At 38.7% G+C, this 27,976-nt stretch overlaps 1 protein-coding gene across 4 annotated transcripts; it reads left to right on the forward strand.

The window, feature by feature from the left end:
* Window positions 1-156: 156 nt before the first annotated feature.
* Window positions 157-27,686, forward strand: LOC111148604 (mutL homolog 3). 4 transcript variants are annotated; one of them, XM_022505309.1, is made up of 12 exons: window positions 157-4,628; window positions 7,295-7,393; window positions 8,093-8,181; window positions 8,948-9,052; window positions 10,411-10,483; window positions 15,764-15,835; window positions 17,054-17,165; window positions 18,180-18,339; window positions 24,862-24,885; window positions 24,991-25,069; window positions 26,152-26,303; window positions 27,308-27,686. In XM_022505309.1, the coding sequence occupies exons 1-12, from the start codon at window positions 1,331-1,333 to the stop codon at window positions 27,431-27,433; spliced, it is 4,389 nt and encodes a 1,462-aa protein (XP_022361017.1). In that variant the 5' UTR covers window positions 157-1,330; the 3' UTR covers window positions 27,434-27,686. The 4 variants fall into 4 exon arrangements, with proteins under 4 accessions (XP_022361017.1, XP_022361018.1, XP_022361019.1 ...); XM_022505310.1 differs by lacking the exon at window positions 15,764-15,835; XM_022505311.1 differs by lacking the exon at window positions 7,295-7,393.
* Window positions 27,687-27,976: the final 290 nt, after the last annotated feature.

Genomic DNA, 27,976 nt, shown 5'->3' on the forward strand with positions numbered 1-27,976 from the left:
CGGCGGAAAGGCCCTAACGACCGCCGCGAGCGTGTCTGAGACCCGGCTGCGCAGGGGCTGCGGGAGGCCTCGTGCGTCAGGGCGGCCGAGCTCGGCCTGCCGGTTGGGGGAGGGGTCGGGGTGGAGCCTGAGCCTGGGGGACCTGCGCCGGCGGTTCTTTTCCCCATCCCCACCCCCACCCCCGGAGCTTTCGCAGCCGGGGAGCCGGACCGGATCGTCCCCTTTGATTGTGGCCCGGAGAAGAGTGGGATGTCGTCAAGAAATCGTTTCGCTGGGTAACAGTCGGAATGCCAGTTAAATGTTGACCTCTCATTCGCTGCCGGCCGCGAAGTTCCTTACCTTGAAAAACACCGGGTCTGCGATTGGTGTTCCCGGGCTTGAAAAACCAGCCCTGTCACGGGTGAGAGGTCCGGTTCACGCTGCTCTCTCGCCTGTGAGGAAGGGAGGAGATTTAGTGGCGCTATAATCTTAATATTTTATACCTGGCAGGAAAGCGTAAAATCCAGTCCAGACAGCCCCAGACCCTCGCTGCTGTGGTGAAGGTAGTGTGGAGCCCTGTAAAGACGGTTAATACAGGGACCTTCTGAAAACTGATTATCAAAGTAATGTGTGAACAAGATTTAAAAATCAAATAATACAGAAAAGTGGATAATAAGGCAATTCCTGCCGTACCCTTTTCCATTCCCAGTCTCTTGCCTCTGAGGCAACGTTTAACCAATAATAAGGAATAATAATCCCTTAATGCCCATCTCGCCTTGATACAACAGTTTGATTTTTTACATTTCCTCTGTCTTAGCCCTTCATGAGGAGTTTTTACTAAAAGTCATGGTTATTGTGTAATGTATAAACATTATGAAACTAGCTTGGACACTTTTTTCATGAATTTCTAGCTGAATTTAATTTAGACATCTGTTTTTGCTGAAGTGATTAGAATTTTGAGCACTGTCTTGTGGGTCAACTTCAGTTGTGATTATGATTTCACTTTAGGGCATGTGGGATTTAGAAAGGAGCAGTGAAAATTATGAAATTGTGAATGCTCCTTTGGATATTAAATCCGTTGCACCAAACATGAGCTGTGTGATCTGCCTAGAGATCAAAGCTATAATTTGTTTTGTTTTGGTTTTTGCACTGTGGTTTAGTAAGAGTTTTAATTTACCTCAAATGGTATTTCTCTGTAATGCTTGAGAGAAATGGATAATGCTGTGTAACTCTGAGGCTTTGATAGTGTGTGCGTGTGTGTGTTTTGTTTTGTTTTTTTCTCCCACAGGCAGTTATTTCCAGTGAGATAAGGAAACCAGTGCCTGGCATTCTTACCAGCTTTTTACCTGCCATGATCAAGTGCTTGTCAGTTGAAGTACAAGCCAGATTGCGTTCTGGTTTGGCTATATGCTCCTTAGGCCAGTGTGTTGAGGAGCTTGCCCTCAACAGTCTTGATGCTGAAGCGAAATGTGTGGCCGTCAGGGTGAACATGGAAACCTTCCAAGTTCAAGTGATAGACAATGGACTCGGGATGGGGAGTGATGATGTAGACAAGGTGGGAAATCGTTATTTCACTAGTAAATGCAACTCTCTACGGGACTTGGAGAATCCCAGGTTTTATGGTTTCCGAGGGGAGGCCTTGGCAAGTATCGCTGACATGGCCAGCGCTGTGGAAATTTCATCCAAGAAAAACAGGACAGGGAAAACTTTTGTGAAACTGTTTCAGAATGGAAAAGCCCTGAAAGCTTGTGAAGCTGACTTGACTAGACCAAGTGCTGGGACAACAGTAACAGTATATAACCTGTTTTATCAGTTACCTGTAAGAAGGAAATGCATGGATCCTAGACTGGAGTTCGAGAAGGTTAGGCAGAGAATAGAAGCTCTCTCACTCATGCACCCCTCCATTTCTTTCTCTTTGAGAAATGATGTTTCTGGTTCCATGGTTCTTCAGCTCCCCAAAACCAAAGACGTATGTTCCCGATTTTGTCAAATTTATGGACTGGGTAAGTCCCAAAAGTTGAGAGAAATAAAATTTAAATATAAGGACTTTGAGCTTAGTGGCTATATCAGCTCTGAAGGACATTATAATAAGAATATGCAATTTTTGTTTGTGAACAAAAGACTAATTTTAAGGACAAAGCTGCATAAATTCATTGACTTTTTACTGAGGAAAGAAAGTATTATTTGCAAGCCAAAGAATGGCTCTGCTACTAGACAAGTGAGTTCAAGTCTTCGGCATCGGTCTAACCCAGAACTCCACGGGATATATGTAATCAATGTGCAGTGCCAGTTCTGTGAATATGATGTGTGCATGGAGCCAGCAAAAACGCTGATGGAATTTCAGAACTGGGATACTGTTTTGGTTTGCATTCAGGAAGGAGTGAAAATGTTTTTAAAGAAAGAAAAATTATTTGTGGAATTATCAGGTGAGGACATTAAAGAATTTAGTGAAGATAATGATTTTAGTTTATTTAGTGCTACTCTTCAGAAGCATGTGCCCTCTGATGAGAAGGGTGACCAGGCCAGTTTCCGAGAAGCATGTAATAGTATTTTGGATTCCTATGAAATGTTTAATTGTCAATCAAAAGCTGTGAAAAGAAAAGCTGCTATAGAAAACAGAAGAAACACACAGAATTCTAGAGATTCAGAAGATCTCAGAAAAGAGACAGATGATTCATTTTTGTACGTTTATGAATCAGACGGCCCAGGCCATAGTAAAGTGATGGAGTCATCTTTACAAATCAAAGATAGCTCTTGCTCAGAATCACGGATCTTGGAACAACAGACAGCTGAAGTATCAGAATCAGGAGAAAATGAAAAACATAAAGAACTTTGCTTAGAACTTAACTGTTCAGAAGATCCCTGTGGAACCAGTTCAGAAATGTTTGCAAGCCATTTTCAGACATCATACTGCTTTGAGAAGGGTGGGGATGATCTAGAAATACAGAATGCAAGTACAATTGTTAATGGCATGGCTACCAGTATCCTGGAAAATAATGGAACCCAGAATCAACTAGAGAGATTTAAAGATGCTACCGAAATGGGATGCCAACCTCTGCCATTTGCGACAACATTATCGAGAGTACATGGTGCTCAGAGGGAGGAAGAGAAAAGGAAAAAACAACCTAGTAATTGTGGAAGAATAAACATTTTTAGTTATGGACAAGTTAAGTTATGTTCCACTGGCTTTATAACTCATGTGGTACAAAATGAGCAGACTAAATCAACTGAAAGAGAACATTTGCTTAAAAACTATATTCAACCTGGTCCTGCGAGTGCCAAAGAAACATTTGTAAATAGAGCGTGCCATTCAGTTGAGACTCCAAACATCGAAGACAGAACTACCACTTTAAATAAAGAATTTGCTCAACTGTCTAACAAAAAATTGTGCAGAACAAATACAAATTTGGGGCTAGAGAACAAACCTATAGCAACTTATAAAAATGTTTCTATTTCTCAGGAAAGTAGTAAAAAATCACACATAGGTTGCTTATTACCTGACACATCCTCTTCTTCCCCTTGGTGTATACCTCTTTCAAATGGTAGTAAGAAAATAGACGAATTGATTGGTTCCTCCAAACCCATAGCCCGTAAGAAGCTAAGATTAAGTTCACAACTAGGATCTTTAGAGAAGTTTAAGAGGCAGTATGGGAAGGTTAAAAATCCTCTGAATATAGAAGTAGAAGAAAATAATAATTTTGAAATCTCTACCAGTCTCAGTCCTCAAACGGAACCTGACATTCCGTGGACAGACCGAAATCACTTGGACAACTCAGACATTTGTAAAGTCACTAGTGTGAAACATAAAGACCCAAATAATAGTTGTCAAACAATAAGTCACATCCTTTACTCAAAGAAGTTTCCATTCTCCAATGAAGAAGATTGTTTGGAACAACAGATGTCTTGCTTAAGAGAAAGTCCTATAACTCTAAAGGAGTTATCTCATTTTAACAGAAAACCTTTGTGTGTCAAGCAGTCTCCTAAATCTTTAGCCTCTAAATTATCCAGAATGAAAGGTTCAGAAAGAGAGACTCAAGCAATGGAAATGATGAGTCATTTTGATGAACTTCCACTATCAGATTCCAGGAGGAAAGACCATGACTTGTGCAGCGGGTTAACCTTAGATTCTTGTAAGTTATTTCAAAGTGAATATGAAAAAACAGAGAGTGGCATCATTCCAGTGTTGGACTCTGTCACACAGGATAATTCCTTCAATAAGGATAGTGAAACATACTCTAACAACAACACAACAGAGAACTCTGTGATACCAGAAACTCCTTTGGTGTTACCCTGTAATCATTCTAATGTTGTCAGTAAAGATTCAGATGTTCTTGTGGCTTCAGAACCACAGAGAGGAAGTCCTGACTCTCCCAGTAAAATGTCAGTGGGTCACGTGGAAGATTCCACCTCTGACCAAAATGGACCGTGTTTTCAGAGTGAAGAGTTTATAGCAAGAACTTGTTCTGTAGATGAAGAGTCAAGCACATGTTCTTTGGATTGGCAGCAGCATTTTGATGTGGCCCTGGGAAGAATGGTTTACATCAACAAAATAACTGGACTCAGCACATTCACTGCTCCCACTGAGGACGTTCGGGCTGCTTGTACTAAAGACCTAACAACTGTAGCTGTGGAGGTCATACATGAGAATGGTAAGCATGTAGTATTCACCGGCATGAAATGCTTTTGAAGGTGGAAATAATGGCCAAGGTGTGAGATAATCATTGCCCAAAGAGATTATCTCAGCTGTTGGAACATTTTGAAGTTTAATTACAAAATGTCTTTCATGGTATATGAAGATTCTCTAGATCCAGTACTATTTATATCTAAAAATACAAGAAAGACTGGTAGTAGAATGGAAGTGTATGTATATGTGTCTATGGGTGTGTGGACATATAGGAGGATGAGACTATTTTTAATGAAAATGATACTATTAATAGTTGAGAAGATCCACAGTGCTCCCCTACCCCACTCTCTTCTCTCTCCCAAACATACAGCTCTTAGAAATTTGTCTATAAAGATACCTGCAATGCCAGTGTGATAGTTTTCTGGAAGTTGCTTTCTGCAGCTGCCAGGTAAAGGGCCAGAATGATCCTATAATCATCCCAGGTTTCCCAGATAATCTGTGGCTCAGTACAGTACTATATATTTATGAACTTTTTTGTGTGTTTTTGGAAAAAGACCTGACCATAAATTTTTTGGAATGTAGGTAAAGTATGTAACTTTCCTAACTGTACTTTTCAAATATAGTTTATTATAGTATATATGTTAACCCATTTGAACTGCTTATGCTATAAGTAGCTGTTACTCAGAAACAATGTAACTTTTAAATCCTACCAGAAGGCTCCATCAGAGCCTACACTGTGACTCTTGAATTCTCAGGTCCCAGTCAACATTAAAGTTTCATGGTTTTGGCAGTGTGTTGAAAGCCAGATGTTGAGAGTTGGTAAAGTGATTTCCATCTGGCTATAATCTTGGTTTTGCATCAGGAGGATAAACATTAAATGTTCATCTATATTAAAAGTCTTGAATTTGCAGAAGAATGTATGTATGAATGTAATCACAAATTAACTTGTAATTTTCCCTAGGATGAATATCTCTAGCAGGAGGCTCTGATTTATCTAAGGTTAAATAAGACCTTTATTTTTCAATGGTTTCCAGTTTTTCCCTTGTGAAAAAAATAATTACCATGGTAATTTACAAAGTATTAAGTAGGGAGAAAACCCTTGTCTTTGAGTACTGCTCCTGAGACTCTGAGGTTGCTCCTAAAGACCCACGTGTTTTTCTGTCTTTGTAACTTAATGTCCTGATTTATACCTCGTGCTTATCAGAGGTAAGCCCAAGGCACTGGCACCTCATCTTCCTGAAATACAACTGCTTCTAAAATGGTGACAAAAAAGAACTTGATTACATTACACTGAGGTGGTTGTTGCTAAAACCAAGGGGGAATCTCAGTTGCCGATTGCCGTACTCAGCATAAACCTCTGCTCCCGTTAAATCAATCTAGATGTTTCAAACACTTCAACCTACTTGACTTTCTAGATTAGCAAGTCTTGCAGTGAACTCTGAAGGCTAATGTTAACTCCATTTCCAAAGGAAAAATAAAGTATGTTGGGTATAGAAACAAGTTCCATGGAAAGATGGCTCCTAAGCGCCCTCTACTCACATGGAATGTTACCTCTCTGGAAAGGACTCATACATAGTAGGACATTGGAACACTGTTGGACCTTACATAAAAACGTTACCTAAGTTGAGCTGTTAAGAGGTAAATTAAATTGTACAGAAGAGAAGATCTATAAAGGTAGTTTTAAGAAGTAGTGTCAAATCTTCAAACCCTGCCAGTTTTCTTTAAAAAGCCTTTAACTCTGTCCTTTCTATGATGGTGACACAACCTTATTTCACCTTACCCTTTAATTTTATCATTCTGAATGAACCTCTTCAATTTTTGCCCAACAGATTTATCTTTTTGAAATAAAGTTTCGTCATGTTTTGCCCCTATTCAAAAACTGTCAAATTCAGGCATTATTTCTAAAACTCAAAATCATCCTTCAGAGAGGAGGGCAGAATTTGGGCCAGATCTTACTGGACTTTGGAGTTTATATTGAGAACTTTTCATTCTTTTGTCTACTCATGTATTCATTCATTTATTGACTGGTCATACTGTGCTAGGTTGCAGATTCACTGACTTGGCTTGCAGGAGTTCACAATCTGTTAGATAGCTGTTCCAGACAGCTATCTAAACATAATATGGTGACATAAAGGTTGTAATAGAAACATATTTTGGGTATAAGAGACATATAAATTGGGGACTGGTGAAGTTTGCACCAAGTAGTGAAGGATAACAGTCGAATACCACTATATATTTAATATTGACTGTCTCAACCATGACACTGTTGACATTTTGGACTAGATAATTCTAGTCCAAATGAACAAACATAATGTCTAGTCGTAGGTTTGTCCTACACACTGTAGGATATTCGGCAGTGTCCCTGGCCTCTGTCTGCTAGATGTCGGTAGCACCCCTCACGCAAGTTGTGGCAACCAAATGTTGCCAAATGTCCCGCATATGAAATTGTGCCCATTGAGAATCGGTGATCTATTTTCGGTGCTCATTCTGTGGTATAGATGGATAATGGGACTAAACATTAATGTAGGTTCCTAAGTTAGTAGCATAACTACATTTAAGAACTCTGATTCTCAGTCTAGTAGTCAACCTTATATCTTGATTTGGTTTGTGCAGAAAGATTTTTTATGTAACTTGATTATTTAATAACTTATATTTTGAGTTCAAATGTGTAGGTTTCCTTTTTACATTTAGGATCTCAGTACAGGTGTCATCCTTTTAGAAGCAACCTCGTTCTTCCTTTCCTTCCAAGAGCTCGGGAAGAGAGGACTGTGATGAGACAGAAGTCCAGAGGTAGGGGCAATAACAGAGGTTGCTGGGACACCTAGTATGTCCTGTACCACCTAATTCAAAAATTTTTTTAAAAAGCAGTGTTGTATTATTAAGCTTGATCAGTGCCAGCTGTGCCTTACTGGAACCAGGAATTCCCCACGGTCCTATTTCACAGCAGAACTAAGTAATTCAGTGCATGCATTTAGATCAGAAATTACTTTTCCAGACTTGAAGTCAATACTGGGTGATTATGAACCATCTATGGTGTCTTGTGATTGAGAAATTATCTCTTATTTTTAAAGATTGGAGTTTTGCTCCATATTGTTATAGTTTCATGTAAGCAAAATTCTTATTTTCAAAAAAAGCTACAGACATTATATTTGTTCCTTGTTTCTAAAAAGAGGTAAGGTGTGTTTTTATCTAAAGATGGTGAGACTACTAATTTGAACCAGTTTCTTCTCAACTTGTATTCTGAAATATCTCCTGAACATAGTTTGGAGAAAAAGCTATAATGCCAGACAACCCAGTCATCATCTCTAGTTTAAAAAGTAACAGATCAAAACAGTTAAGAGATCCAGCAAACACTGAACATTTGTAGAATATTGGAACAATATGTCTGCTCTTTGGTCTTGAGGCTGCACCACACAAAATATGAGACACCATTCACTTTCTTTTTCTGAGGCTCTTGATGCCAACTATACCTATTCCCTTTCGCCTTAGATACTGTGGTGGATGATCCTGTAGGTAGAGAATCACTTCAGTCTTTGTTCTCAGAATGGGAAAATCCAGTATTTGCCCGTTATCCAGAGGTGGGTCTACTCTTTGCTTGTTATTTTAAAATTTGGATTTCATTTAAGTTGTCTATGGGCATAAATGACTACACTAATTTTTAATTACAAATGGATAGTGGGCATGTTTCCAAATAATTTATTTGGAAATACTGTCTAATTTTTTAATACTATTTAATTATTTAATGTAGAGAGGAGGAATCAGAATTCATAGCATTTTGGGAGCTCACACATTTTGGTTTAAACATGTGTAAAGTGTGATCAGTTTGTGAATAGTGAATGTGTTTGCCACTTTTAGAAAACCTGACTTGCAGCTTTGGCAAAGTATTTGGTGAGGGGGTGATAATTAAAAAAAAAAAAACACATTAAATCATTATATAAAGTAGCTAGACTTCTACTGGCAGGATACTTCATCATGGGATGTGAGTTTATGTTCTCTCCTCAGTGGGTTATCACAGAACGTACTCATGTGTTGTAATGAAGGTATAAAATAAATAAACATTTGATTACTGATTTTTCAGTTAAGTTGTGTTTAAGGACTTGATCATGTTGCATAAACAGATTGTTATTCTGAAACAGCATTGGTTTTTGTTAGTAATTTTGTTTATAACCCAAAATTATTATTTAAGGCTAATAATTTACAGAGCCTTTTGAATTTCTGAAGTCAGCACACCTCTAATAGGTTCTATGAAAATGAATGTTTTAAAGCACTTTGAGACCTTAGTAAAACAGCTCCGCAGATATAAAGAATTAAAATTTAAATGATGTTTATGCCGGGTCCTTCTAGGTTGCTGTTGATGTAAGCAGTGGCCAGGCCAAAAGCTTGGTGGTTAAAATTCACAATGTCTTGTATCCTTATCGTTTCACCAAGGAAATGATTCATTCAATGCAGGTAAGAAGTTGACTTTGAAATCTCATAAAAATATATGTAGGACCCAACCTGGACAAACTCTTATGAAATTGAATATATTTGATGATCTAGACCACCCTGGTCAAGGCACATTTATGTTTTAAAATCTTACTGGAACTTTTATTATCAGAAGGAAAAGCAAAAGGACTAATTTTAATTACAAAGAAAAAATGTCTTTCAGTAGTGTGAACAAGCTTGGAGGGATGAATTATAGATTGAGGTTCACAGTTTCAAGGATTATATATATTGACTTTATATTTTGACAATAATTAGTAAATCAAGTAAATACTGTAGCGGCATTGTCCTTAAATGTATTAACAGTGCCCCTTTGTAAACGACCTTCTATTGTGTGAGGCTACAAATGACATGGCTTAGGAGACTCCAGATTCAGGATCTCTGTTAACAAAAGGAACCCCTTGTTTCATCTGCTTTACTAGTTTGCCCTCTCCCTACACCACTCAGGCTGTCTTTGTTTACTTATTTTCAGTATGGAAACAAATTAGGAGGTTAGACAGATAGAGGCAAACTCCTAATCTGGCATTGACCTGGTGCCAGAGCAAAGCAGGCTCTTTTTTTTTTTTTTTTTTTTTTTTTAAGATTTTATTTATTTATTTGACAGAGAGAGACACATAGGGAGAAGGAACACAAGCAGAGGGAGCGTGAGAGGGAGAAACTGGCTTCCCGCTGAGGAGGGAGGCGGATGTGGGCCTCAGTTCCAGGGCCCTGGGATCATGACCTGAGCCGAAGGCAGTCATGAAGGCAGCCACTTATTGACTGAGCCACCCAGGCGGCCGCAAAGCAAGCTCTTGATCCAGAATTAGGGGAGTGAGGCAGGGAAGTACAGGGAGAACCTTTTCTGTACCTGGACAGAGAGGAGCCATCGCGGATTAAAGCCCCTTGTGGCTTTTAACTTACAGTTGTAAGGGACTAGCTCCTCCAAAATGATTTTCCTTGCTTTTGCATAAATTTTCAAAATTTATTTTAGCCCCATTTGTTAGCAGTCTCTGATTACATTAATAATTCTCTGGTCCTATTTCCTATTAATAAGAGTCATTCTATTGGGAACATTTCAGGTCTACTCTAAAGTTTTGTTAGCATGTCCCTTTTAGAATCCTTAGCCTATAGTCTCCTTCCTTTATGTGTTCTGATCATTCTACTTGCCCATTTTTTAATCTTTCCTAATGACTCCTTCAGATTCATCAGGACCTTACCATAGTTTTAGGTATGAATGTTATAGTGCAAATGACTCTTAATTAAGTACACCTTTTTTCCCTTTATATGTAGATAAAACTTTGTTAATTTGTATTTAGTGTTGTGCCTCTTATTTTAATGTGTGGCAGGTTCTCCAGCAAGTGGATAACAAGTTTATTGCCTGTTTAATGAGCACCAAGACTGAAGAGAATGGCGAAGCAGGTAAGATTGGAGTTCAGGGGGCGACTGGGTGGCTCAGTCAGTTGACCGCTGTCTTCGGCTCTGGTTGTGATCCTGGGGTCCTGGGATTGAGTCCCACATCAGGCTCCCTCCTGAGCAGGGGAGTCTGCTTCTCTCTCTCCCTCTGCCCCTCCTCTAATGCTCTCTTTCTCTGGCTCACTCTCTCCTCTCTCTCTCAAATAAATAAATAAAATCTTTAAAAGAAAAAAAAGATTGGAATTTAGCCTTCATTAATAAGCAGCTGGTCTGGTAGACTCCTTTTAAGGTATTTTTAATATACAATTCAGTTGCAGTGATTTGGGCAGATTAAAACCAACTGGGAAAACCAATTTAAATTAATATTATGAAAGAACAGTTTTTTTTTTTTTTTTTTAAGATTTTATTTATTTATTTGACAGAGAGAGATCACAAGCAGGCAGAGAGGCAGGCAGAGAGAGAGGAGGAAGCAGGCTCCCTGCTGAGCAGAGAGTCCGATGCGGGGCTCGATCCCAGGACCCTGAGATCATGACCCGAGCCGAAGGCAGCGGCTTAACCCACTGAGCCACCCAGGTGCCCCATGAAAGAACAGTTTTAAAGTACATTAGTTTTATATGCATATGCAAAGACATACATATATAAGATACATTTTAAGCTATTAATAATAGTTACCTTGTGGGTGACGATGAGAGTGGGCAAAGGGGAAATTTCATCTTTTACTCTCTAAAATATTTTATAGTATTTGACTTTTTTATGTTTTCATGTATTCCCTTTGTAATAATAGAAATTTTATATAATGAACTCTGCTAGGTTTATTAAGAGTTACATATAATACCTTGGTGACCTGCTTTAATAAAACAATAGTACTTTGTAAAACAATAACATTAACTCATTCAACAAATATTGATTGCCTGTTGCATGACAGGGACTATACTAGGCCCTAGAGCTACAGTGGTGGGGAAAGATATACATGTAAGAGAAACAGATAAGTAGATAAACATTAAAATTTTAATTCTAGCTAATGTTATGGAAGAGAGAAACAAGATGCTATTTGTTTTTTAAAAGATTTTATTTGAGAGAGAGCGAGAGAGAGAAAGCATGAAACGGGGGAGGGTCAGAGAGAGAAGCAGACTCCCCATTGCACAGGGAGCCTGAAGTGGGACTCGAACCCAGGACCCTGGGATCATGACCTGAGCTGAAGGCAGACGCCCAACCAACTGAGTCACCCAGGTGCCCCAAGAAACAAGATGCTGTAAAAAAAGAAAAACGGTACTGAGAGATTTGATTTAGTTAGGAAAGCCTGGGAAGGTTTTCTTGGTAAAATGAGATCTGAAGTATGAGTGTGAGCTAACTAGGTAACCAAGGGAGGGAAGAGTATTCTGGGCTGAGGAATAACAAATGATATATATTTGATTTCCTCTCCTCTAGTGAGAGGAAGCAGGACAAAAGCAGCTGGAGTGAGAGCATGGAGATGAGGCCAGAGAAGTAGGTCACACCAGATCTTAAGTGTCAGTTACCGTCTTTGTATTTGTCTCAATCCCGATTGGAAACAATGGAAAGCTTTTTGTTTTCTTTTGTTATTGTTTGTTTTTGCAGTGACACATGTCACGTCACATTTGTGCCTTGGAAATACTGCTCTGGTTGCAGTATGGAGAATGGGTTGGGACTGGGGTAGAGTCCCAGTAATTGCAGAGAGACTGTAAGAGGATACTGCAATATCTAAAGACGATAGTTGGTGAAGACCAGGGTGGACTGGAGAAAAGTGAGTGCGTTAGAGAGATATGTAGAAGATAAGGTCAGCAGCGTTCAGTGATGCATTGGGTATGGCAAGGGAATCAAAGATGACTCCTCATTTTCTGACCTCTTCACTGAGTGGATGATGTAGGACCAGGTGACAGAGATCCCAGGGAGAGCCTCAGAAATCTGTCCCATGTGAGAGAGGGATTGAAGGAGGCTGAGGGTGAAAGAAGGCTTGTTTTTCATTTTTCTTTTTAAATGAGAAGACTCGAGCACATTTATGAGGAATGCTTGCTAGTGTATGGCTGAGAGCTCTGAGCACCTGTGGAGGGCTTGGGTCCAGGCAGGCAGACGTGCAGGGGGATGCTTCGAAAGTCTGGAAGCAGTTCACTCTCTTTGTATTCCAGAGTATTCCCTTTTACCTTGCTTATGTTGTAGATTTATTTAGTAAATGTCATAATAAATCAAAGGTAAATTAAAAGTGCTGTCAAAATTGTCATAAATATGAGTGAAAGTCAAATTCTAGTAGTTTCACCATTTTGGGAAAATGAACAGATTTTTTTCTAAGGTTTTGATTACCTGGAATTCTTTGTTGTTTAACGATTTTATTTATTTATTTATTTATTTGAGAGAGAGAAAGAGACCCAGCACGTAGAGGGATCTCCAGCAGACTCCACACGTGCTGAGCTCAGAGCTAATGCAGGGCTCGATCCCACAACCCTGAGCTCATGGCATGAGCTAAAATCATGGGCCAGACGTTGAACCGAGTGAGCTACCCAGGCGCCCCCCTTTGTTGTTGAATACCAAAATCTCTATAATGGCATCTGAGATGAGAATAGCCACAAAATCTGAGATGTTCAGAGAAGCAAAAGGGACCTATTTAAATTTCTCTTGCAATTCTGTATTATCATTGGGTTTATAGTTGACCTTTGAACAATGCAGAGGAGCCCTAAACCCCCAAACAATCAAAATCCGTGTATAACTTCTGACACCCCCCCAAACTTAACTACTATTAGCCTACTGTTGACCAAAGCCTTATTGATAATTTAAACAATGCATATTTTGTATGTTATGTAGATGATATGTTGTATTCTTACAATAAAATAAGCTATAGAAATTGTTACTAACAAAATCATAAAGAAGAGAAAATACATTTACAGTACTGTATTTATCTAAAAAAAATCGGCATGTCGATGCCCCAAGCAGTTCAAACCCATGTTCAATGGTAGATTTTAGTTAAATACCACCAAAGAGAACTCTTAGATAAATACATTTTTTTAAATCAAAATATAAGTGTTTTTACTGTCACTCATGAATACTAAAAGTAATTTATTCTTGTAATTGACTTATTTTAATATTTGCATGTTTTGTTAATTGACAATATATTGTTTTAAATTATAGTGAAATTAATCCCATATACTCATAAATTGGCATTTTGTATAGCATACTTCTACCTGTGATAAAATACAGTTGCTATGATACCCTAAAGAATAAGGGTTCATTCATTTATTCTGTAAATATTTATTGAGTGTCCTTGATGTGCCTTGTACTATTATACATGCTGGGAGTATAACAGATAGAATTCCTTCCCCTTATGAAACTGCTATTCTGTTGTGTTAGAATATCAAAAATACAGCTTCTGACATGATTAAATTACTTCATATCTTCTGCTTCATTCGAGGAATGGAGAAAATGTTGTGAACAGTATATAGACTATAAATCATTCTGCTACCATCAGGTACAGAATTGATTTCCTAGGGCCCCTGACTCTTGGTAATTCATACCAACTCATTTTAAGTTTGAGGTTACTCCCTCACAACTTTTTTATTTATTCCATTGTTTTGCCCAATATAGGATGTTCCCTCTTCATCACAACCAGCTGCAACTCCTCCTGTCCTCAAAGGAATTAAAAATTCACGTTCCTGTGGTCGAACATGCCGTCAGAAAAATTACTTCCTTTTTTTCCTTAAGTCTTAAGCTTTCATGCCATGAATTTGATGGTGTCATAGTAACATTCAATTCTTTAGTAGAAATGGGAAAAACAGGAATTATCTATTTTGATCAAATTCAAGAGGAGAACTTTTATTTCAATATGACCAATAGCAATAAACCTCAACCCTTTGGCCAAAGTGATAAAATTATAAGACAAAAAGATGTATTAATGTAATTGAGAGTCAGTCCTGTCAGTGAAAAAGGGATTTCCCTGTTGGTTTGGCTTTTTGGGTAGGAACATTCTGCCTTCTCTCTTGCACTTGAGAGTCAAAAGCCTTGCTACTCAAAAGCATGGTCTGTAAATAGCATCACTTGGGAATTTGTTAGAACTGCAGAATCTCAGGGCGCCTGGGTGGCTCAGCCAGTTAAGCGTCTCCCTTTGGCTCAGGTTGTGATCTTGGGCTCCTGGGATGGAGTCCGCATCTGATTTCCTCCTCAGCGGGGAGTTGGCTTCTCCCTCTCTCTCTCTCCCCCAGCTCATGCTCTCTCTGTCTCCAATAAATAAATAAAATCTTTCAAAGAAAAAAGAATTGTATGATCTTGCATCCCATCTCTAATCTGCTGAATGAGATTCTGCAGGACCCGCAGGTTATTTGTGTGCTCATCAGAGTTTGAGAAGCCTGAGTCTGAAGCAAGGCAAACTATGACTAAGGGCCAGATCCAACCACCACCCGCTTTTGTGCACCCAGGGAGCTAAGAATGGTTTTTACATTTTTGAATGGTTGAAAAAGCAAAAGAATAATATTTCTTGACACATTAAAATGATATGAAATTAATATTTCAGTATGAAGTTTTATTGGAACACAGCTACAGTGTTAATATATTGTCTATGGCTGCTTTGGTTCAAAAGGAATAGTTGAGTAGTTGTGACAGAAACCATATGTCCTAAAAAGCCACAGAAAAAATTTGCTGAACTCTGATCTAAAGTGTACTAGATCTGGCGGCCACCTTTTTAAATATGTAAATGGTTTGTGAGAAAAGTTGAAATTGGCCAGAAGGATGTTTTTTTAAAAAAAATTCTAATTACACTTATATTTAAAAGACATAATTATTATATAATGTAAATCAACAAATTGAATTTATATGTTTGGCTATAATGTTTCTTAAAGTGAACAACATCTGTCATTTATTAAAAGTGTACTCTCTGGGAAAAAAAAAAGTGTACTAGAATTACGTTCTTCATGGGCTCCAGAGTAGCTTGTAAATCAAAGTCAGCTGATTATGATAATGTGTGTAAAGTCCTTCATTGTATCAATTTGAATTAATAAAGCAAAATCAGTATTTAAACATTAGGAATATAGGGCTTTAACCTTGTTTTATAAATGAAATACCATGAACTAAAGACTTTCTCATCGGGAATAAATTAGTTATAGTTTTCCCCATAATTTCAATTTTTTAAGAAATGAAGGATATAATTGTTACTACTACATATGTATGTTTCCCTTATGCTTATGTTGTTAAATAGTTTGAATTAATTTTTTTTCCCTGCACACAACATGATTATTTTAATGTAGATCTGAGAATTTGAAACTCCAGTAATCCTTGCTAATCTTCTAGGTGGAAACCTGCTGGTCTTAGTGGATCAGCATGCTGCCCATGAGCGGGTCCGTTTAGAGCAGCTGATTACGGGTAAGGATCTGTTTGGGACTAGAAGAGCTTGTATACTGAAGGAGTTTTTCTAACTGTGACTGTTTTGAGGAAAGATGAATTTTATGTTTAAAAAATTAAGCTGAAGTCTTCTGGTTTGGCTTCTTTTATAACTGAAATAACATAGCGATTCGCTCTGGTGATTTGAACTTGGTGGTCTTAAATGGTCAAAGATATATTTGCCATACATTTATCATTGACCCTAATGGTTGGGTACCTAAGAATTAGGCTACTTTATCGTGACCAGCATAAAAATACGCTGTGTGCCCATATGATCTTGGTATATGTATCTTAACACTTCATCTGGCAGAGACTACCACCAGCTCATAAGACCCAGTATATTGTTTTTATTATAAAATTTGTTTTGAATAGGTGGTATAATCAAGTAAGTTCAAGTCGGAAAGGTATAAAAGGTAATATAATAAGGTCTCCTTTCTACCCTTGTTCCTCATCCCACTAGTTTCTCTCCCCAGAGACAAGCAATATCACTAACTTGTTATGTTTTTTCCAAAGTCAGTATGTGCTTTTTAATCTTTGCTACCCTATTTTCTCATCATGAGGTCGTATGTTCTCCAAATGGTAAAATCCCAGGAAAATCTTTACTCCTGTGGTCAAGTAATGAAAACTAATGTCAAAGAGTTAGGGGAGGACCTAAGGAGATAGTTCATGGACTAGAATGGCAGTGATATTACTTCCACGTTCACTTTTCCTTATGAGATGAAGACTTAATTGTCAGGAAAGATATGGTAAAATTAGTGTTAGGAAAACTTGCCATAGGCTCGGGACTATTTGAGAACAGTACTGATGATTGTCTTCAGAGACTGGAAAACCCTTCTGAAGGAGTGGGGAAATCTTGAGCCTTACCAATGTTATTTTCTCAGTAATCAACAGTATTACCCACATCCCCTGTTATTAAAACCACATTTATTGACTATCTACAGAAACATTGCCTTGTTCATTTCAATGTAAGACTTAAGTCTTATATTTCTTATTTTGGAAAATACTGACGAAATGAATAAATGGACTAGATATTTACTAGTTTGACCTTAATAATGGAAATTCAAAACCTAAAACTGAACATGAAACACATTGCTAAGTACGATAATAATTAACATGGCTGTACCTCACCATGCCTTATTTTTATCTAATTCTGGAAGACTTCACTTCCTCCTCTTCACTCATTCATCTTTTTTCCAATAGATTCCTATGAGAAGCAAAAGCCACAGGACTCTGGTCGGAAAAAATTACTGTCTTCCATTGTAAGTCCTCCACTAGAGATAAAAGTGACAGAGGAACAAAGGAGACTCTTACGGTTAGTACCATCATGAGAGTGTGATACTTAACAGTATAACCTCTCACAGTAATTCTGTGAGGTATAATTGTTGTTCCTTTTTTCAGGTGAGACACCTGAGACCAAAGTGAGTTTACATGACTTCTTCAGTGTTATAACAACTCTTGAGTGGTGGATCAGTCTTTCAGATGCAGGTCTTCTGACTCCAAATGCTCTTCTTTCCACTATATCACAGCTGTTGAGTATAGGATAGAGTTTCCTTGATAATTTTTTCCAGCAGTTGGCTTAGAATGCTCTTACCATTTCTTGGAAAAGTCCGTGTTTATGCTGTGTTGTTTCTGAAAGCAAAGTTACTGCAGTAATTGCTTCCATTCTGCTTTGCCTTGGTGCATTCTAGATTCTTAGTTTTCATTACCATAATCATACTGGGAAGAAAGTAAAACACTGAGCCATGAGGAAAGGGTAAATCATATGGTGAGTCACAAGATAGGACGCTGTCCCACTTTTGAGCAGCAGAGATTATTGGAAATTAAAAAAGAATTGTCTCTGAATATATGTCAGGTTTGGGAATATGCAATTGCCAATAAATCTTCTTCCCTGGGGCATAATTTATAATAGAAACAGATCCATTTATTTACATGCTGTTAATCAGGACTTCTCAGTTCCTAGGGCTGTTAATTACCTCCCTGCTTTAATGCTGATTCAAAACATTCTCAGCCCTTTTTATTTGTGCCGAACTCCTTGAACTGCCAGCAATGAGGAGAAGTTAGCAATTCGCCAGTGAAGAATAAAAACTTAGGAACAAAACTTAGAAACAAACTTGATTCTCTCAATGGAAAAGAGAAAAAAAGATGAAAGTTACTGTAATTCAAAAAGGAAAATTGATGATAAAATCCTAAACAAATGACCATAAGTATGAGAAAAACAGTACAACTCTTAAAACTTGTGGCTGCTTTTGAGAAACTATCCAGTGTTTGGAACTCCTAGTAAAATGTGAATGAAGTAATACTTTTGTAATTGAGGTTATCTCTTTAGGTGTTACCACAAAAATCTGGAAGATCTGGGCCTTGAAATTACATTTCCAGACACCAGTGATTCTCTGGTCCTTGTAGGAAAAGTACCACTCTGTTTTGTAGAAAGAGAAGCCAATGAACTTCGAAGAGGAAGAACTCCTGTGACCAAGAGTATCGTGGAGGTAAGACAGAGCTTCACATGTTGAGGAGATTGCTGAGTGAAGGTAACCTCCTGTTTTCTTTAGAAATTCTCTATATTCATCGTTTATCTAACAAGCATCTGTGAGATCCCTGCTATGTGCCAGGTGCTAGAGATTCAGAGATGAATTACCTCAAGTGGAAGAAAGAAGGACTTTTAAGTAATTATAAATACAATGAAATTTGGCCAGTAGAGCTGTGTTCAAAAGTGCTGTGGAAATGCAGAATGATTACTGTGCCCAGGGGAATGGAAGTCAAGGAAACTATCACAGAAAAGCTATTTTTTTTCCCTTAGGAAAAATCTTGTAGAACCTTAGAGGAGAAGGGCAGTCTAGACAGAACAACTGATATGAGAAACACGCAACAGATCCTGTGTTTAGAGAACTACCGGTATATATGGCTTAAATGAAGGTATATATGTAGTGATGGACTAGATGAGGCTAGAAAGGCCATCAAGACCAAGTCATAAAGGGATTTTACATAGTCTGTTAAGTTTGCATTTCATCCTCCACATACGTGGTTTTTTTTTTTTTAAAGATTTTTATTTATTTATTTGACAGACAAGTAGGCAGAGAGGCAGGCAGAGACAGAGAGAGGAGGAAGCAAGCTCCCTGCTGAGCAGAGAGCCCGATGTGGGGCTCTATCCCAGGATCCCGGGATCATGACCTGAGCCAAAGGCAGAGGCCTTAACACACTGAGCCACCCAGGTGCCCCCACATATGTGTTTTGATAAAGGTCTGGAAAACTGCTGCTGGGATGTGGCATTGGAGGTGTTGAAGAGAGAACCATACTTCTTACTTTATTTATGTGTTGCACTTTTTAAAAAAAACATATAGTCTCCACGCCCAGTGTGGAGCCCACTGTGGGTCTTGAACTCATGACTCTGAGATCCAAGACTTGAGCTGAGATCAAGAGTCAGATGCTTAACCACCTGAGCCACGGAGGCACCCCACACTACTTTTTACAACAGACAATTTATTTTGCCTTTGTTGTCTTTTCTTTACTCCTTTCTGGTTTTCTATTAGAGTTTTCTCTATTTCTTCTTTTTTTCCTCTGCTAGTTGAGAAGTTACATATTCTATTGTATTCCTTTAGATTAGCCTTGAATTTCAGCCTTAACAAACTATCAGGTAATTTGTTTCTCTGTTCTCCCTAAACTGTACAAAAACCTTACAGCCCTTTATCTTCCATCATTCCCCTCCCATCTTCCGTGCTGTTGCTCAGTATTTTAACTCTATCTTGTTTTTAATCTCCTTAGCAGTCATTAATTTTATAGTCAATGTTTATTTTATTTTTTAAAGTTAAATTTGATTAACATTTAGTGTATTATTAGTTTCAGAGGTAGAGTTCAGTGACTCATCAGTCTTATATAATACCCAGTGCTCATTACATCATGTCCCCTCCTTAATACCCATCACCCAGTTACCCACCCCCCAAACCCCTGTTCCCTCCAACAACCCTCAGTTTATTTCTTGTGTTTAAGAGTCTCTTATGGTTTGTCTCCCTCTCGGATTTCATCTTGTTTTATTTTTCCCTCCCTTCCCCTATGCTTCTCTGTTTTGTTTCTTAGAGTATACATATGAGGGAAATCATATGATAATTGTCTTTCTCTGTTGACTTATTTCACTTAGCATAATACTATCCTTTAGGTCCATCCACATCATTGGCAGTGGCAAGATTTCATTCTTTTTGATGGTCGAGTAATATTCCATTGTATATATATACCACATCTTCTTTATCCATTCATCTGTTAATAGACATCTGGGCACTTTACATACTTTGGCTGTTGTGGACTTTGCAGCTATAAACATGGGGTGCAGGTGCCTCTTTAGATCACTACGTTTGTATCTTGTGGTAAATATCTAGTAGTGCAAAAGCTGGGTCGTAAGGTAGCTCTATTTTTAACTTTTTGAGGAACCTCCATACTATTTTCCAGAGTGGCTGCACCAGCTTGCATTCCCATCAGCAGTATAAGGGGGTTCCCCTTTCTCTGCGTACCCGCCAACATCTTTTGTTTCCTGAGTTAATTCTAGCCATTCTGACTGGTGTGAGGTGATATCTTATCATGGTTTTGATTTGTATTTCCCTGATGCCAAATGATTTTGAGCATTTTTCCATGTGTCTGTTGACCATTTGTATGTCTTCTTTGGGGAAATGTCTGTTCCAGTCTTCTACCATTTCCTGATTGAATTATTTGTTCTTTGGGTGTTGAGTTTGATAAGTTCCTTATAGAATTTGGATACTAGCCCTTTATCTGATAAGACATTTGCGAATATCTTCTCCCATTCTGTCAGTTGTCTTTTGCTTTTGTCTTTTTCCTTTGCTGTGCAAAAGCTTTTTATCTTGATGAAGTCCCAATAGTTCATTTTTGCCTTTGTTTCCCTTGCCTTTGGAGACGTGTCTGGCAAGAAGTTGCTGTGACTGAGGCCGAAGAGGTTGCTGCCTGTGTTCTCCTCAAGGATTTTGATGGATTCCTGTCTCACATTGAGGTCTTTCATCCATTTTTGAGTCTATTTTTGTGTGTGGTGTAAGGAAATGGTCCAGTTTCATTTTTCTGCATGTGGTTAGCCAGTATTTACTTAGATTAACCAAAACATTTACCATAGTCTTTGTTCACTGTTACTCCTTGAATCCTACTGTTCATTCCATGTTCAGCTTTCTTTTTACCAAAATCTTTTAAAAGTTCTTTTATTAAGGGGCTGCCTGGGTGGCTCAGTGGGTTAAGCCTCTACCTTCAGCTCAGGTCCTGATCTCAGAGTTCTGGGATCAAGTCCCACATCAGGCTCTCTGCTAGGCAGGGAGCCTGCCTCCCCCTCTCTTTCTCTACTTGTGATCTCTCTCTCTGTCAAATAAATAAAATCTTTAAAAAAAAAAAAAGTTCTTTTATTAAGAGTCTATAAATGATAAACTGTCTTAGAAAATGTCTTTATTTTGCCTTCACAGTTGCATGATTGTCTAGGTAAAAACAAAATTCCATATTGTCATCCCTCAGTGTTTTGAGAACTTTCCATTACTTTGACATTCTATATGCCACTGGAGTCCATTGTCTACCTAGTTATCAGTACTTTGTAGGTAATGTGATTTTATCTCTGGTGACTTTTAAGATTTTCTCTTTGCCTTTGGTGTTCTGCCATTTCACTATGATATGCCTTGTTTCCATTTCCTTCTTGAGATTCATCAAGCTTCTTCCCTGTGGAAAATGTACAGTTATTATCACTTCAAGCATTGCTTCTTCCACCATTCTCTCTTGTCTCCTAGAAATCCTGTCAGATGTCTACTGGACCTTACCTTTTTAATGTCTCAGTCATATTTCCTATTGTCTTACCTCTTTATGATACATTCTGGGCAATTCCCTCATTTATCATCTAGTGAACTAAATTTTCTCTTCATTTACTGTTTAATCAGATGTTTAACTGATCCACTGAGTTTATTTCAGTGACTGTATTATTTTACTTCCAGAATTATGATTAGGTTCCTTCTCAAATCTATCTGTTCTTTTTTCAGTGTCCTATTTAATTCATTGTGGTTTCTACTCCTTATTTATCTCTAAGTCTTTCTGTTTGGAGCACAGGCAAATCCACATGAACCCAGTCTACCATTTTTTGAGAAATCTAAGTTACCTTAGTCATATCTAAAAATAAAAAAAAATTAGAAGATTGATTTGGTGGATAAATTGTGTGATAGATTGATACAGGAAAAGTTTGAGGCAGGGAGAGCAGTTGAAAGACTATTGCACTCATTCAAATAGGAGAGGATGAGGGCCTAAGTCATAGCATTGGGAATGGAGAGGAGGGATATATTTGAAACATAAGTTGGAAGGTAGAATCAAGAGGACCTAAGCAATAGAAAGTATAAAAGGGATAAAGGAGAAAAGATATAGGATTCTGAAGGTTCTAGCTTGGATGACTGGAAGGATGGTGGTGCCATTGCCAGAAGAAGGAAGTAGAGGAGGAGGGATACACCTGCCTGGGGAGCTGGATTATGAGCCTGGGTTTAGAAGCAATGAATGTGCCTTCAAGTGGAGGTGTCTAATGGATAGGCAGACATACAGATCTGGTGCTTGGGAAAGAAGGCTGGGCTCTATGTACCTATCTGGGAGTTAACAGTGTATATATTTTGATAATATCAGAAGTTGGAGAAGGGTCTAGCGGAAGTATAAAAAGAGGAGAGCAAAGGGTGGAGTTGATGGAACACCAGCATTCAGGGGGCATATGTCTTGGCAAAGGTCTGGAAAGGTACTGCTGAAAAGAAGAAACTGGAAAGGATGATTGAAAATATTTGGTCAGATTGAGAGAAAGAAAATCAGGAAAAAGTAATATTGCAAAAGCCAGTGGAAATTTTAAGCAAGAAGGAAGTGGTCAACAATAGCCATAAAGCTTGAAAAGTTGGGTTTGCAATCATGAGAACAGTGGTGCCGTGGTGGAGTCTGTTCCTGGGAGTGGGGGTGCAGAAGACAGATTGCTGGAGGTGGAACTGAGTAGACTGCTCTTTCAGGATCTTTGGCCGCATTCAGGAGAAGAGAGAGGGTGATAGCTAAAAGTTAGGAGTGGTCTGAAGTCTAGGTCAGGACACAGGGTTGAGGAAAGATTTTTTATTGTTTTCAGATGGGAGAGACTTACGCATGTCTGTAGGCTAAGGGTGAGAAGACATTTGAGAGGAAGAGGCAGTTGATAGCACCAGCTTTTGGATTACCATGAGTTTAGCCCTTCCAAAATTGCCCTTTGATCAGACAACCTTTGCTTTGCTTTCATCAGTGCTCGGTCTCCCAACACAGCCTTGTTCTCCAAGGCTGCTCCTCCTAACTGTCTTAAATCCAAAAGATAGGATCTGTTAGAATCTTTTATTGTAATTCAATCCCTAAGTATTTAACCAGAAAATTATAATAAAAACTTTTCCCAAAGTGACTTCAAAGACTATTGGTAAGGAGTTTACTTCAAATTGAAATAAAACTTATGGCTTCAGAAAATCTTGACTATGTTAAGTCACACTGATCAGGAAAGATTTTGTTGATTCTGGAAGAAGCTGGAACAGTTTTGGTGTCTTAAAAAGGAGATAGCTACTTGGATCTTAACAGTTGAAAGCTCATGAGTATTTTCTTTCTTTCTTTTTAAAAGGTTTTATTTATTTATTTGACAGAGAGAGAGCGATCACAAGTAGGCAGAGAGGAAGGTAGAGAGAGAGGAGGAAGCAGGCTCCCTGCTGAGCAGAGAGCCCAATGCGGGGCTCGATCCCAGGACCTTGAGATCATGACCTGAGCTGAAGGCAGAGGCTCAACCCACTGAGCCACCCAGGCACCCCTCATGAGTATTTTCTATCAAGTTCTGTCCTCTAGCCTGATGAATGAGCTTTTTAAAATATTATTTAAATTATCTAGCATTAAATGAACTACTGAAATGTGAAATGAACAGAGAATATGATCTGTCTCCCCCTTATCAGGCTTAAAAAATTGTATTTCACAAGTCCCAGATGAACAAGCATAAGAGAGAATGGTGAAGAGGTTAGGTTTGATCACTGTCCACATTGAGCTCTATTAGTGGGCCAGGTATTATGAGACATCTTTCTGTGTAGGTTTGTTTGGAGAAGTACATGGCTTTTGAAAAGTACATGGTATCTACCCCCAGCTCTTGCTAACTGTGCTTATTTACGAGCATGGTGGACTAGAGTGCGTATGAGGAAAGGGGGAGAATTTTCTGAGTCTGATTTAAGATCTATCATGTTGTACTCTTAGGAAGGTGATTTATACATCACCAGTTCTAAGAGTGAAAAAATCTTTTGTTTTCTCAAAGAAATTATTAAATACTCCTTATCTCAGAAGTTTTTTTTATCTCTAGAGGTTAAACAGATTGGTAGCATGAAAAATAGTGTCTGCTTTAAATTTCTTTGAAGTCCTTTTGTAAATATTAACATCTGCAGGGGTGACTATTGAGAAGGCTACCCAAGGGACAGAGGTATGCTAGTGAGGAGAAACTTCTGAACAAATTGCCTCAGAAAATAAGCTTTTTGACCTGAAGGGAATTGTCAAAAAAAAAAAAAAAAAGATGCCTGTGGGAACTGAAGTGACTGCTTATGTTCACGATATATCTAAGTGCGTGTCAGACTCAGTGCCCAGTTGTGTTGATGACCATGGTGTGTTTATTCCGTTTGTGTGTAATATTACACTTGTTTTGGCTAAGATCATGAATACAAACAGCCTTTTAGAGAAGTCTCCCTGATACTTAAGACTCAGTTGAATCATCAAGGCTGCGCTCAGCAGTTACATAACCTCCTGAGTTATGAGCTATCTCTGGAGGAGGTTTCAGTAGCTAAATATATTCTCTAGTCAGTAGGAGTTCTATTAAATTGTCTTGGTATTTTCAGACTCGAAATGCCTCACAACAAAAAAATTATTTGCACCTAAGTGCTATACTGCTGGAATCCTCTTCTTTAGGGGGTGTATTTTTAAACTATAAAAGGATATAAAAAGACAATTAAAACAGAGTAATGTCTGTTTTCCTTTCTGCTTTGTAGGAATTTATTCGAGAACAAGTGGAGGTAAGCCTTTCTCTTATTTTGGGGTTTCACAGAGAGACCCTACACACAAAGGCTCTGTTGTCCCATTTCCCTTTCGCATTAATGAAGAATGTGTTTATGCATTAGCTACTCCAGACCACAGGAGCCATCCAAGGGACTTTGCCACTAACTGTCCAGAAGGTGTTGGCATCCCAAGCCTGCCACGGTAAGACTCAGCACGCCAGCTAGTGAGTGCTTCTGTATGCTAAGCACTGGCAGGGGTATGACCGTTAGGAAAGAAGTAGAAGGCACAGTTACTACTCATTTCTTGGAGGGTACAGTTTGGATCAAGAAAGTGTATACATTAAAAGTGAACACTAAAAAATTGCTTTTACAAAGCAAAATACCAACACATACATTTGACCATAATTCTGACTGACATATATGAGTAGAAGAGTAACTCATGGAGGAGATGGATTTTGAGTCAACCTTTGAATGAGCTGAGGGACGTGGATTCCTAGGATAGAAGGGAAAGTTTACCACAAGAGGTAGAAATAGCCCGTGCACAAACCGAAAGGCAGAAACAGATTAGTTATATGAGGAGCAGCAGAGAATACCAAGGACACCAAGAAATTAGGCTGGTAAGAAAGATCAGAGGCCTACAAAAAAATTTATGACTATTGTATAATTGTATAATTATTGTATTGTATAATTATTTGTTTAATGTTTGTCTCTCACCTGTTAGACCCATTAGATCATAAGCCTGTGAGGGCAGAGACCATCTCATTCACTGCCTGGCAGAGGTCCTGCTACAAAGTATATACTTACAAATATTTGTATACTTGTAGAGAATTAATGTATGCATAAAGGCAGGTTCTGGCCACATGAGAGTTTAGACCAGGAAGATGATTACGGAAATAGAAAAAAGCAAATAAAATGGACATTGTAGGGAATAATCAGAGATCTTGGTGATAGATTGGCTAAAAGATGACCTCGATTTCACAGCCTGTAAAAATATTGCCCTTGCCTCTTGAGGAAAACTCAGAAAGCAAAATCCTAGCAAGTTAAGGAATGCCTCCTAGAGGGATTAGAAAGACAACGATTCCATAGGGAAAAGCTGAGACATAGGTTGGTCCTGAAGCCTTAGTTTCATCCACAGTCAGTAAGTGCCAATTTCAGGCAGTCTTAAAGTCACATGAAAAAGTCTAAGAAACCTTTTACTTTCCCAGATATTTGGCTCTGGCCCAGGGTCAGGATTGGTTTCCCACTATACATACCATAACCTTCTTGTTTCTGTCTTTCGTTTAGGGGCTATTAAGTTTAATGATGGGCTGAGCCCAGAGGAGAGCTGTCGCCTTATTGAAGGCCTGTCCCGGTGCCAGCTGCCATTCCAGTGTGCTCATGGGAGGCCTTCTATGCTGCCGCTGGCTGACATAGAGCACTTGGAACAGGAAAGACAGGTACAGTGATGACCCACAGGAGAGGAGGGAGCAAAGTTTATCTTCTCTTTCCAGTCTAGCTCCTATTAGCCAAATGTAATCTACCTTAATCCTTTCCAAAATACCAGAGTTTTATAAAGTATGCATTGAAAGTTTATTTATATACAATTTCACCATTTCATCTTCTACTTCAAATTCGACACGGAGCCTATGCTACACTGTCAGATTATACACATGATGCCTTTGTATTGTATAAGCTTCACACATGTTCAGACTAACATAGCCTGAACATCTGTTGTCTCCTGGCTCTCGGTTTGATAAGATGTTGAAGTTTGCTGTGGGGCTCCAGAAAGTTGATAGAAACACAGCAAATCCCCTGCTAGCAAATACAGTCTATAAACAGCCACTTGCTTGATGGTATGTGCTGTAAGTGGGGCCCTTGCTGGAAATGGTAGCCATCTCTGAGGATCTCTAGAGTTATGATTTGGGGATCATTAGGCAGGAAACCAAGCTTAGGAGATTTTCACATTATGGTTTGGCCTTGATTACTCAACAACCCAGGAACAATGATGTGTGGGTAATGCAATAAAGCCCCAGAGTGGTTTAAATTAAAGAATATTTTCTGTTCTCCCTATAATCTTAAATGAAACAGAACATGAGAGCATAATAGGAATGTCCATGTTGCTGCTTTCCAAAATCTCTTCTTTTGCTTGCCTCTCTTGTAAGGGCTAGAGAGTCTTCCTTACATGGAGTTTTCTGGTACTTTTGTTTTCTGATACTCCAGTAGACTTTACTCCATTAAACTTACTGTTTCACATGACAATGAAAAAAGGTTTTGTCCTCATTCCTGAAGAGATGAGAATCTAGTTAGAGTTTGTAGTCCCACTTATCCTAAGGAAATCTCTCCTCTTTTCTGAATCCAGAAATTAGAAATCTAAACAGATTGGAATAACCATAATTAGGAAATTTTTATGCTCCTTGGCTTTTTGTGATACATATGGGAGTTATTCTGTTTCTTCCCACAGATTAAACCCAATCTCGCTAAACTTCGCAAAATGGCCCAGGCCTGGCACCGCTTTGGAAAAGCAGAAAGATGTGATAATGCAAGGCAAAGCCTGGAGGCATCCATGCCTCCTTGTGAGCCACCGTGAGAACAGAACTACTTATCTATAAGGAACCAAAGGGACGCTAACTCTATGCCCCTGAGCAGAGAGCATGAGCTGCAGGTACCAGCAGAGGCCTGAGTTGGCCGGTGCCCCCAGGCAACATGATGGGCCAGTCTTGAGCAGATGAGCCCTCCAGCTAAAGCTAAAGGCTGTGTCCCTGCAGCCCTGGACACAGGAGGTTGCCCTATAATATCTACTTTTTATAACTTATTTAAAGATAAAATTTAATGATTAATTGGTTCATTTGTGGGGGGTTTTTTATGGGGGGGGTGGAAGTGGTTTGGTTCTGTGTTGCAATTTTTTCCAGCCTCACAGTTGGCATTGATGTGATTTGCCTGATGTTGAACTCCCCAGGATCCATTCTGCCTTCCTACACAGCCCATAGCCACGCTCTATTGGTCCCAGCCTTCCTCCCAATCTTCTTCACTTCCTGCTGCTGCTGGCTTTACATTCTAAATCTCAGACTTAAAGAGCTACTCTACACTCAATAAAAACATCCCCTGCAGTCTTCCATCAGGCCTATAGTTA

The sequence above is a fragment of the Enhydra lutris genome, unplaced genomic scaffold (genome assembly GCF_002288905.1).
Source record: "Enhydra lutris kenyoni isolate GAN:26980312 unplaced genomic scaffold, ASM228890v2 scaffoldscaffold20, whole genome shotgun sequence".
Lineage (NCBI taxonomy): Eukaryota > Metazoa > Chordata > Mammalia > Carnivora > Mustelidae > Enhydra > Enhydra lutris.

What these genes read in the sequence shown, in the direction of transcription:
- LOC111148604 (XM_022505309.1), top strand. Translation starts at nt 1,331, where the DNA reads ATGATCAAGTGCTTGTCAGTTGAAGTACAAGCCAGATTGCGTTCTGGT. An exon ending in GAACAAAGGAGACTCTTACG is followed by an intron (nt 17,166 to 18,179) that starts GTTAGTACCATC and finishes TTATCTCTTTAG; the next exon opens with GTGTTACCACAAAAATCTGG. An exon ending in TTATTCGAGAACAAGTGGAG is followed by an intron (nt 24,886 to 24,990) that starts GTAAGCCTTTCT and finishes TTTATGCATTAG; the next exon opens with CTACTCCAGACCACAGGAGC.